Source organism: Plasmodium malariae, assembly GCF_900090045.1.
Source record: "Plasmodium malariae genome assembly, chromosome: 9".
NCBI classification, from domain to species: domain Eukaryota; phylum Apicomplexa; class Aconoidasida; order Haemosporida; family Plasmodiidae; genus Plasmodium; species Plasmodium malariae.
Window position 1 is genome coordinate 1,521,540 of NC_041783.1, and position 13,095 is coordinate 1,534,634.

General features: G+C 25.2%; 4 protein-coding genes across 4 annotated transcripts; all 4 read left to right on the forward strand.

Annotated features, from left to right (window-relative positions):
- Positions 1-2,316: 2,316 nt before the first annotated feature.
- Positions 2,317-3,090, forward strand: AQP (aquaglyceroporin, putative; the record flags this gene model as incomplete). Its single annotated transcript, XM_029005120.1, has 1 exon — positions 2,317-3,090. One exon carries the CDS (start codon positions 2,317-2,319, stop codon positions 3,088-3,090), a length of 774 nt encoding a protein of 257 aa, XP_028861742.1.
- A 2,120-nt stretch (positions 3,091-5,210) lies between these two features.
- GCVH (glycine cleavage system H protein, putative) lies at positions 5,211-5,807 on the forward strand (the record flags this gene model as incomplete). Its single annotated transcript, XM_029005122.1, has 1 exon — positions 5,211-5,807. One exon carries the CDS (start codon positions 5,211-5,213, stop codon positions 5,805-5,807), a length of 597 nt encoding a protein of 198 aa, XP_028861743.1.
- Positions 5,808-7,207: 1,400 nt separating this feature from the next.
- Positions 7,208-7,297, forward strand: PmUG01_09042200 (conserved Plasmodium protein, unknown function; the record flags this gene model as incomplete). The annotated part of the gene is made up of 1 exon (XM_029005123.1): positions 7,208-7,297. One exon carries the CDS (start codon positions 7,208-7,210, stop codon positions 7,295-7,297), a length of 90 nt encoding a protein of 29 aa, XP_028861744.1.
- Positions 7,298-9,280: 1,983 nt separating this feature from the next.
- On the forward strand, positions 9,281-12,592 carry PmUG01_09042300 (conserved Plasmodium protein, unknown function; the record flags this gene model as incomplete). Its single annotated transcript, XM_029005124.1, has 2 exons — positions 9,281-12,331; positions 12,443-12,592. 2 exons carry the CDS (start codon positions 9,281-9,283, stop codon positions 12,590-12,592), a joined length of 3,201 nt encoding a protein of 1,066 aa, XP_028861745.1.
- Between the last annotated feature and the right edge of the window lie 503 nt (positions 12,593-13,095).

The following is a 13,095-nucleotide window of genomic DNA, read 5'->3' on the forward strand; positions in this document are numbered from 1 at the left end:
ACATAATAAGGCCCTTGCAGTTTTATTTATATGTAAAGGTATTCTAAAACTACCCCACGGGCAAGTGTTCCATTTAAACAGTTAAGTGGTGCTATTTCGGCCAATTTGCATCAAAAAAAAAAAAAAAAAAAAAATATATATATATATATATATATATACGTGTATTATATCTGAAAATTATGATGAAAATCTCTCTATTTATAATCCATAAAAACGGGAAGAAATGAAATACAAATAATAGACGAAGCCTTGGTTTTTGAATGCTAACTCAAAAAATGTAGTGAAAAGGAATTTTATTAAAAAAAAAAAAAAAAAAAAAAAAATATTTTCATTTAACATCTATGAAAAAGGTTAGATAAGTTTTATATATTCAGAAATATTCTTATTATGTTTTTATGAATTTAATTTCCCCATGCAGCATTTAGCACAAAAAGTATATAAGCTGCTTTAACAAATATTAAAGCAACACCCCTCAAAAAAAAAAAAAAAAAAAATTCACGAATCTTGATTTGTTCAGAAAATATACTTCGATTTTTTTTAGTCTATTCCCCAATTCGCCATTTTATTTGTTCAAAAGTTTATATATTTAAATATTTATATATTTAAATTTTTATATATTTAAATTTTTATTTATTTATTTGTTTATTTGTATATATATATTTATTTTTTTACCACTTTGTTTATTTGCCTACTTTTAAGGTGCAACATAAACAAAAAAAAATTTACTTCTGTATGTATAAATGTAATATAAAATTTTCCTTTTTTTTTGTCTTTTTTTATACATGAAAACATTCTATTACACGACACCACAGTAACAAAAAGAAAAAAATAATTAAATATAAATTAAATACAAATTAAATATAAATTAAATACAAATTAAATACAAATTAAATACAAAATAAATACAAAATAAATACAAATTAAATACAAATTAAATACAAAATAAATACAGAATAAATACAAATTAAATACAAATTAAATACAAAATAAATTCAAATTAAATACAAAATACATAAAAAAAGTAGAAAATAATGTTTTAGTATTTTTAAAGTGTTAAATGTAAAATGTAATGTTTTAAAAAAACAATCTTAACATATATTAACATTTAAAATAATTTTTTGTGTATACATATTTTATTTGCATATTGTTAACATACTTTTCCCGGTGTGGTTATATAGTGCAAAGGGGACAATTCTTTCTAATAAGTAAGAACAGATACTAATTTTTAACTAACATATATTTTAAATATGATACAAGTATATTATAAATACCTGTAGATGCAATTCTGAGTAATTTTTTGACATATGCAGTATTATCAGGTTGTTCACAACTTAGGCGCATACGCATGTATACATACATACATACATACATTCATATTAGCATATATACACATAAACAAGTATGCATATCACCATACATGCAAACGCACGTACATACAAATGCAATTACATACATATCCATGTTCCTCTTTAAAATTACCTGCTTTCAATTAAACGCTTTACGTAGACTCTTTAAAATGTGTTCATTTAAAAAAATTTTAACAATAAAAATTTGAAATTTTTTTTTAATTTGTTCATCGTAAAAAACAAACAGTGGTGAATGCATATTTTATTAATGTTTTTAAAGTTCCCCTTTCAACTATAGGTATACATATATATATATATACATACGTACATAGGTAACATATATCATATGGACAAATATATGCACAGGCATATGCACATTTATTACTAATTCCCCACAAAGCGTATTTTCTCCCTCTGCGGAAGAAGAATAATATGTACATTTTTCTTTAACACACACACATACACATATATATACACATAACGAAGAAAGGTAGTTAATTTTTATTTTCCACTATTTTTACCTTTTGTGGGAATATTTGCTTTTTCCTTCAATTTTTATTTTTCCTATTTTGAAAGTGAGAACCTCGAATTTGTGTTATTGATTTAATTTTTACATTTCTCATCCTCCTGCATATCTTTGCATATATGTACATATATATATATATTATTTTTAATGAATAATTTTAATTTTGCTGACATTTGTCCATATATTCATTCATTCCGCATTCATTAATTTATTTACGTATTTACCTAATTGCATAGTTATTTACTTATTTGTTTATATATTTACTTGTTTGCTTATTTATTTACCTTCATTTTTATTTATTTACCTATTTGCTTATTTATTCATCTATATGTTTATTTATTTACCTATTTGCATATTTACTTATTTACTTCTTCACATTTTTTCGATTTCACTTTTTTTTTTTTTTTTTTCAAATTCTCTTTTAAATCAATTCAAAAAAACAAAATGCAGATGCGTTCATGTAATACTCATGTGAAAGAATTCGTAGGAGAGTTTATAGGAACATTTGTGTTGATGTTTTTTGGGGAAGGTTCAACAGCAAATTATCTTACAGTTGAAAGCGCAAAAGATTGGTTAAGATTATGTATAGGATGGAGTTTAGGTGTATTTTTTGGAATTTTAGTATCAGCCAAACTAAGCGGTGCACATTTAAATTTAGCAGTGTCAATAGGATTAGCAAGTATTAAAAAGTTTGAATATGTGAAAATACCTTTATATTTTTTAGCACAACTACTAGGATCCTTTTTAGCTACATCATCAGTATATGGATTATATCATGGTTTTGGAATTAATAAAATTCCTGAATATTCATGGGAGACGTCTAGAAATGCGGCTGTTAGTATTCCAAGTGCTTTTATTCATGAATTAATATTAACGGGAATATTATTATTTGTAATATTAGTTGTAACTAATGAAACAATATGTGGAGAATTCCATGTTTTGAAAGTTAGTGGAGTAGTTGGATTAACCATTTTATGTATTGGTTTAAGTTTTGGTGGTAATACAGGTTTTGCTCTTAATCCTTCAAGAGATTTAGGTGCTAGATTCCTTTCGTTAATTGCTTATGGAACAGATGCATTTACAAAAGATAGCTTTTATTTTTGGATTCCTCTTACTGCTCCAATTGTAGGAGCTGTAATTTTTTGTCAATTTTTCGATAAAATAATTTTCCCATTAGTAGAAATGGTAGAAGACAATAAAGGTGTAGCAGAGGTATAATTTTTGAAAAACGTTCATACTATTTTTTTTTTTTTTTTTTTTTTTTTAATAATTATTATATATTTCATCATCTCTCAGCACTTATTTTAGCTGAAGTAATGACATCTTTATAATATTATGTTATACCTTAAAAATTACTGTTTTTATATTTTAATTTTTTGCCATTTTTATACACATCCAATTTGCTATGCGTTTGTTTATAAATACATCTTCTGTTGCCTATTTATTATTAAATCTGTGTTCTCGAGGGTGCACATAAATAGACAAACAGATAAACGTATGCATATAAATATATATATGTATATATAAATAAATAAATAAATATAAATATAAGTAAATATATATATATATATATATATATATATACGCATTTTTAACGATTTCACGGGACTATGAAAAAATACGATCTTCGTACACCCATGGTGCACAAAATTTTCGAGTGCGTGTGTACTCATCTACATGTATTTATGTGTGAATCCAGAACTGCAATTATTTGTAATCATTTCACTTTAGCTGCAATCTTTAAAATTTGTTTCGTTTTCTCTCCTTTTTCCGGTATGCTTATATATATATGTAATATGTGAGAAGGTGCATACTAAAGTTATTAGGCGGAAAAGAAGAAACACCACAATTTTTTTTTTTTTTTTTTTTTTATATATTTCAATCCTTATGATTTTAGAGGTACTCTTTAATTATTCTCATTTTGGTAGATGTGCTTGCGTTGTTCATATTTTAGTAAGTACGTGAACAGGTAATGAGTACTTAACAAATATGAATTGTTAATGAGTACTTCGCAAATATGAATTGTTAATGAGTACTTCGCAAATATGAATCGGTAATGAGTACTTCGCAAATATGAATCGGTAATGAATACTCGGTAAATACGAATTTATTATGTTAGTATGTGAGAACTGGTAATACTTGGTAAATCTGAATTTGTTATGTTTACCCAGCAAATGAACATTCGTTATGCTATATTTTTTTTTTTTTATTTTGCTTTGAATTATTAAAAATTTTCGCAGGAGATGAAAGGACAGTAAATAAGAATTATTTAAAATGTTAGCGCATGAACATGATTCAGAAAAAGTAGAGAGAAACACCCATATTTAAATAATATCGGCGTGAATTAGTTATCATAAGAAAAGAAACAGAAAAAAAAAAAAAATAAATAAATAAAAGAAATAAAAGAAAATAAAGATTAGCATAAATACATATAAATATGTAAAAAGAAATATAATATGTTTCACAACTGTGTCTTTATTTCATTTTTGGTACCATAATTCTGAAAATTCATTTTCTGAACTATTTATAAAAATTTTTTGTGGAGCATAACTCTGGCTTGTTACCTTTTACCTCCTGGCAAATATTATTTTATACAGGGGAATTTTCCATTTCTATTTACGTTTAATTAATTATCTATAGAATTAACAGCATATTCGCACAGTCTACTAATATAATTCGTTAGAATGGAATATCCTCAAAAAATTTATACTACTCTAACAAATGTTATTAATATTGGTGGTTCATTTCATTTTATTTCAGTTCGTAGCGTAGTTATATTCTTGAATTTTGTATTTAAATGAATGAAAAAAAAAAAAAAAAAAAATATATATATATATATTTATATATATATATACATATATATGCAAAGAAAAAACGCGCATATATACTGGCAGTTCTACGAACTCTAAACAAGCAAGTGAAAAATAAAACATAAAAAATAAATCGTATTCGAATAATAAGTACATACACGTATACATTTATATCTATGTACTTATGTATGTACATATATGTAAAGGGAATAAAATTTGTTAATGCTGTTTAATTCCAGTGGCTGCATCATGTGCTCTCTCAAGTTTTTAACAATTTGGAAAAAAAAAAAAAAAAAAATTTCATTTTTATTTTCTGATGTATAGCAAATACATAATTACTTACATATAAACCCATTTTCATTTTGACACATTTTCCTTTATATCCATATCAAACCTTTTGATTTTTAAATAGCCCCACTCTGTTTCTGTTAATGTTTGAGCTACTGTTATTGTTTCTATTTCCGTTTATTTATTTATTTATTTTTTTTTTTTTTTATTGTAACTACATGAATTATGTTATCTGACAAAATGATAACGCTTAGAAGATCTTTCTCTTATAAGAAGTTTATCTCTTTATATGGTCCGTGTACTTTTAAAAGATTTGTAACGTATTATACTACAACGCATGAATACATTAAAATAAATGAACAAAATTTGAATGATTTAAAAAATAAAAACAACGTGCAATGTAAAATAGGAATAAGCAGTTATGGAACTGAAAAATTAGGAGAAATTGTTTATATAGATATAACACATAACATAAATGATTATATAAAAAAGGGGGATTGCATAGCAACCATTGAAAGTGTTAAAAGTGTAGGGGATGTATATACCCCTATTAGTGGTAAAATTGTCGACATAAATAGTAAAGTAATAGATAATGTCAATTTAATGAATGGACATTCCGAATCCGAAGGATGGATTATGGAATTATTAACAAACGATATAAATGAAAAAGAAATAATGGACAGTACTGAATATAAGAAAGCATGTGAAGAAGAAGAACAAAAGGAAGAAAAGAAAATGGAACAGAGTGAAATTAATTGCCTAGAAGAGAAAAACAAAAATAAAATTTTTGATTTAAATGATATCAAAAGCATTGAAAATAAAGGGAAAAATAATTAAGATAAAGTAATTTTTGAAATAGAATGACTTACTCATAATTTTCTTATTTATTCTGTCTTCTCAAAGAAGAGGGTTTTATACGTCATAAACGGTGTTATATATGAGGAAAAAATGTACACCCCCATACATTTATATATTCGCGAAACTCCATGTAATTTTTTATTATTATGAAATGGAGTGTATATAAAAATTAGAAAAAAATAATAAAATGGCTAATATTTTTTTTCTTTAAATATTCTTCATACCAAGTAAAAGGTGAAAATATAAAGGAAAAAGAGACACCACCTCAGTTATAGAGAAATACGCCTTTTTGTATGTTATCAAAATAAACCCTTAAAGGTATTAGCATATTACCGTATTAGCATATTAGCTTATTAACATATTAGCTTATTAACATATTAGCTTATTAGCGTACTACCATATTAGCATGTTACGGTATTAACGTGTTACCGTATTCTTATGTTGCTTTTCATGGATTTTGCAATTTGGAAAAGAACAGATAAAAAATATTATGAACAGTTCTACGCAACAACTTGCGTAAGACAAACGTTAGACTTTAAAGTTTTATTAACCATATAACCGCCATTTATTATTCTATATATATATATATATTTTTTTTGTCCTATGTATGTAATACGGTGCAACCTTTTTTTTTTTTTTTTTTTTTTGTTATACTTTTTAAAATTTAATTTTGCGTACATTTCAATAAAACGAATGAATTACAATTTCGTACTTAATAAAATTGTGTAAAATTATTTATTTTGTTATTTTATTTTTTTCTTTATATTAAAAGAAGTTTGTATTAAATACTTTAATATAAAACTAATGAAAAATAACGTATTTGTTGTACATTATTTTTGCATGAACAGTTCATAAAAAATGTACAAAAATTAACAGTTCATAGCTCAAAAAAAAAAAAAAAAAAAAAAAAAAAAACATGCAAACTGCAATATTCTAAGTATGAATAATTTTTCCGTTCGCAATATTTTGCCTGTTGCTTGTGGTTTTTCGAAAAAAAAATTTTATTATTTTTTTTTTTTTAAAAAAAAAAATTTCAAAATAATAAATTGTAATAACTAAAGTATTAATCAATTAAAAATTCAACTAATGATCTATTATATTGTTTTTCCATTTAAAAAAAAAAGATCTTAGAAGTATTTGTGTATAGAAACACACAACAATTCAAAAAAAGCAAAATACTGTTGTGCATATATGTACGTTTATACAAATATATATATATATAACACTTTTTTGTGAAAGGAAAAAACTTCCATTTTATTAATGCACAGTAATACACACAAACAAATTTGAAATACGTTATTTATAAAACATTCATAAATAACTGAGAAAATATTTTTAAAAACTTTGAAGAATCTTTTGACAGTCACAATTTAATAAAAATGTGTTGTTGTATATGCGGATTATTGCTTTTATTACTGGTAGCTTTGATTGTTGTATTGGTTCTTAATGGGGTTATAAAACTGACCTAATATATTTCTGGGGAAAGAATAAGGAAAAAACATGTTCTGGAATTGGTATTGTGTATTATATGAGAGAATAAAAATGATTATGCGGTTATATCAAGTGTTAAACTCAAGGACTGAGGGATTTTTCAAGTATTATATTATCTTTTCAAGCACAGAACATAACAATGGAATCAATTACATTTTTACACCAGAACTGAATATCAACAAGAAGTAAAATAAACAAAAATAAAAAATGTATTATCTTCCGGAAGCGCAGTAAAAAAGAGCAAGAAAGCATTTTCCTTTCTTTTGTGTACAAATATGAACATGTACACATATAGACATGTGTGGGTATGCATGTATGTATGTATATATGTATATATGTATATGTATCTGTATACGTATATGTATATGTATGTGTATATGTATGTATATTCATATGTTTATACACGTATAAGTTCAGCGTCAATGTGGGAGCTAATAAAACTATATTTTGGCCCTCTATACCTTTCGATTTTTCTTATTTAACAGTAGTTTGTCTTAACATTATGCTTCATTTGTATATTTATTTTTCCTTTTTCCTTTTTTTTTAAATAATTTTTTTTTTTTTTTTTTTGTATTTTATCAAAAAAAAAAGAAAATCTATCATAAAAATTGTTATAAAATTTGTGTATACGTGCAAGTATATTTCTTAATTAGCATATAAAGGTTTTTTCAATGCAAATAAATTTAACTATACTTTTTGAAAGAAATGCCAATCTTTTGACAACTCAAAACTATAGCGGAAGGTTAAAATGTGAATACACAAATGTATATGTACATACATATACATACATATATATATATAAGTATATATATATAAATTTCTTCAAACACCCTAATATAATCATCACAACGCTTCTTCACATTTTTGCACTCATAAATAACATAGTTATGGGAAGCAACCCTCAGATAGTAAGGACAAAACAACCATATATTATCTTGCAGTGTTGTGAATGAATAAAGGAAAACATAAAATGCAAAATTTTTGTAAATTCATCATATAATATAAAATGCGTATTCTCTTTTTTCATTTTTTTTTTTATTTTTAATATAAATAAAAATTCTTTTCACAATTAGAGAAATAACTGTTTAATTTAAAGAAATTTATTTTACATTTAATCAATCAATTTCTCGGCTTTCGTTTTCTCCATTTTTTTTTTTTTTTTCATAAATAAATTAGTAAAAATAGAAAGGTAAAAAAAAAAAAAAAAATTCCATTCAATTTTGTTTGTATATATTTGAGATCTAGTATGCGATGTTATGTAAAAAGATACATGAAAAAATCCTGTTTTTACATATATACCTTACGAGGAAAAAAAAATTTTTCAAAGTATTTAAATAAATGCATTAAAAAAAAATATAATTTTTTTGTTTTCCTTTTTGTCGAATGGATTTATGGAAAAAAGAGAAAAAAATATACGTTTGTGTTTGTTTTTCTATATCTATTTATTTATTTTATATTTTCCCATTTTATATAATTAAAATGAAGCGTATATGTATATAGAGAAAAAATGCTATCATACCAAATTTTCAATATTTAAGAAAATATAAACGGTGAGAGCTTGTACATTTAAGTATTCCCAGCTGAACCAATCACAAATTTATGAGTTTTGATTGGAAGAAAAATATAGGCCCAAACGAAAATAGAAATGTATGAAAATAGCAACATACATAAATAGGAATGTACGAAAATAACAACCTACATAAATAGGAATGTACGAAAATAACAACATACATAAATAGGAATGTACGAAAATAACAACATACATAAATAGGAATGTACGAAAATAACAACATACATAAATAGGAATGTACGAAAATAACAACATACATAAATAGGAATGTACGAAAATAACAACATATATAAACAGGAACAGATAAAAATATAAAGCATTAAAACAATAAATCAGTTCCGCTGCTTTTCAGTTTTAACGTATATATATGTATATATAGATATATATTACAATGGCTCAACATAACATATTTGACACCAAGGGAACGAAGGGTAAGAGAAAGAAAAACATCATAAGAACAAAAAATAGTAAAGGGAGAATTCCTGTGCCAAAAGAGACCAGTGAAAGATATAAAAGCATTTTAGATTATTATATAAAAGAGAAAAAAACAAACAAATTTATTGACAAGAGGAAAGGTAAAAATTTGCATAAAAGCAGTAGAAAACGTGAAAAGAAAAGAATTTTTAATTTAAATGATGATTCAAATTTAATTGATAAGCATATTAGCACAAATTTTGATAATCCCACTAGTGACAATTCCGGGAGTTCCGGAAGTAACAGTGGGAAATTACGTGGTAGGTTAAAAGATAACCGGAACAGTAATACTAAAAATAGCTATTTTCAAAAAAAGATCGAAAAAAAAAAATTATGGAAAATTAAGAATTACGGAATAAATGATAAGTTACTAAAATTTGACGCACATTTTGATGACATTAGAAGGAGTGTCCTTTGCGTAAATAACAATATTAGTAGTGAAATAAAAAATGGGGATTTGGAGAATAGAAGAGGGGAAAAAATAAATGATATTAACGTTACACATAACACTGAACAAGTAGAAAAACTTAGTGTACACAGCAAATGTAAGCATACCGAGCCAGTTGGTGAGAACACATATACAAGTGTAAACAGGAAGGGAAAAGATCGACTATTGGATTTAGATAAATACTCAAACAAAAAAATTTATGAAAAGAGAAATAAAGTTATTATAGTGAACCAGAGAGTGGTGAGTACTAATGGGCATGATGGTAGGATAGAACATGGTTCCAAGATCTCTTCTGTAACAGAACATGAAAAAAGGTGTACTCCACATGTAGCAAGTGAAGAAGAATTTCATACGAATAAGTTAATTAATGCGAAAAAGGAAGAGAGTGGTAAAATTGGCTTGTCTGATAAAGAAGGAAAAAATGAAGATAATTACAAATGCGCAAAGGGAAATTCGTTCTGTTATATTTCGGACGAGAGTGACAATGAAATTATTGAGGAAATATTTAATTATAATTCAATTCCAATCAATACAACAGAAACTGTTGATATTCCAAAAGACGAAATAGATGGAGTATTAGAAAGATTTTTAATGGACGGAAATAATAAAGTTAGCAGCTATTTTATTAACGATTTAAATGAAGAAAAAAATAAATTACCTATCTCTATTTGTATTGAAAATAAAGTATATGAGCTGAAAGATATGGTACAACTGATGGATAGACATAATTTTTGTTCACAAAAAAAATTATTATATAGAATATACTATTTAAATGTATTTAATAATGAAAAGAAGAAAAGGAGCATATCTCATGGGTCTCTCTTTTTTTCCTTATTGGATTATTGTGTACTAAATATATATAAATGTTTAAGGCATAACTTAAAATTATATAATCTTTTCCAAAATTACAAAGACATAATTTTACTGTTTTGTCATAGTATGAAAAAAGAAGTTTATTTGTATATTTCATTTTTATTGTTAATTACATTCTGCAAAACTGTGAAAGGCGAAAATAAATATAATGAATTTTATAAAAATAAAAAAAGAGTTTTGAAGGAATATATAGATTTAAACAAATGTAAGGCAAATAAAAAATATGATGTTTATATATATTCAAGAATATTAGAAAGTGCAGAATTGTTTAATTCAATTTTTGAAAAATATTACCAAGATGGTGGTAATGTATCGTATATGCACTTTTCCATTTTATTTTTAGCCTTACTTTTATACCCAATAAATAAAAACAGCACCAATGCAAAGATGGCGCATGGTGAAAGTAATAATGATGATAATATCAATAATGATGATGATATTAACAGTAATACCACGAAAGGGAAAGAGAGGAACATAACGCACAACTATTTTATAGACATCAATAAGCACAATAAGGACGATGAAATCATTTTGAATAAGTTTCTTCATTTGGAAGAGGATCATAGCCATTTGGAGGAGGAGGAGGAAAAATCAGTATTCATTTCCTACATAACGGAATTTATCGAATATTTGTTTTACACGTATTTTTATTCAAACAATAGTAATTTAGTATGTAAACAAGTTGAACAAAATTATGATTATATATTTAATGGTAACACATACGCAGATGGAACAAGTATAGAAGAATGTATAAGAAATATTGAGCATTCTTTTTCTTTTAAATGTTTTTCCGAAAATATGAATGATGAAGAAATAAATAAAGAATTAACAAAAGGTGAGGATAGTAAAAGAGAAGTAAAAATGGTAGTTATAAACCACCACCTTGGAATATTTAAAAAAAAAAAAGAGTTAAAGAATGCCGTGGTGTTGTTAAATATATATAACATAATTTTAGAAAATAGTAATAAAAAATATAGCCCTGCTTTTTTTTATTTGTCATTTAAAATTTTAAATACTTTGTTATATTATATTATTTATGAAAAGAAAAAAAAAAAAGAAGTAAAAAATAGGAGTAATAAAGAAGACGAACAGATAAGAAAAACAGGAGAAGAGCGATATAGGAAAAACAAAGATTATTTATATGAATTATCATTTAATACATTTAATAATTTAATATTATTTTTGAAAGGTTATATTGACAATGATATGAATATTTACATATTGCTAAACCACATAGTTGTACCAAGCCTATTTTATTTGTACGCAAACTATTTACATTTCATAATTAAATTTAGCATAAAAATTGATTTTATGAATATTATTACTAGTATTCGAAATTCAACTATTTCAGAATCGTTAAATGCATATAATAATACTTCTAAAATATATAATAGTAAAAAAAAAGAAAAATATTTCTTTTCCCTACTATATATGTATAAACTAGTGGAGTATTCAACGGCATTTCGTATTAAGACAGTAATACACACAAGTAGAAACCAACAGAGTATTCCTGTATTTACCCCCAAATATGTCAATAATAGGAACGCCAAAGACCTTTATTTTATGAACAACAATCAAAGGAAGTTTGCAGAAATGAAATCTTTAAAAAAGAAAATCAAGCAGCAGAAAAAATTGGATTACAATGAGGTAATACGCGAGAGTTTATGCGCGTGCGCGTATATGAGTTATCGTTTGTTCGTTTGTTCGTTTGTTTTCTCGTTCGTTTGGTCATCCTTTTTTTCTTTTTGCTTTTTTCAGATGAAGAAGGAGAATAGTTACCTCATCGGGCTTAAGGCAAGAGAAGAGCAGGAGAGGGTAAGGAGAAACCGGGAAAAATACAAAAAAATAAAATTGATGGCAAAGCAGGATGTTGAAGAATATAATAAAATGAAGACCTACACGCACTAAGAGGGGGTGAGAGGTAAAAGGCACCCGAGGTACAAGCTCACGCACACACACACATCATTACCGCATACGTGAATACATGCCTATGTATATATATGTGCGCACGTGTACACCACTACAACATCCAATTTTTTGATGAATTTTGGTAGCTACTACTGCCTTTGCCTTGTTCCCCTAGTAGTATTTTATGGTATGATAATTTTATTGTCATGCACGAATTTTAATATTAAACATTAAGCCGTATGCGTAATGCATAATGAGTAATGTGTTAAGCATTAAATATCTTAATAGTTTAAAATTAAAAAAACAATAAAATTACAATAAAATTACAATAAAATTACAATAAAATTACAATAAAATTACAATAAAATTACAATAAAAATACAATAACAATACAATAATATTAAACTATAAAATAAAATTAAAGTATATTTATAACATAGTTTAGCTTTTTTTCGTGTTTATATGCATCGCTAATATAATTAATCATGTAAGTGTATCTTTGA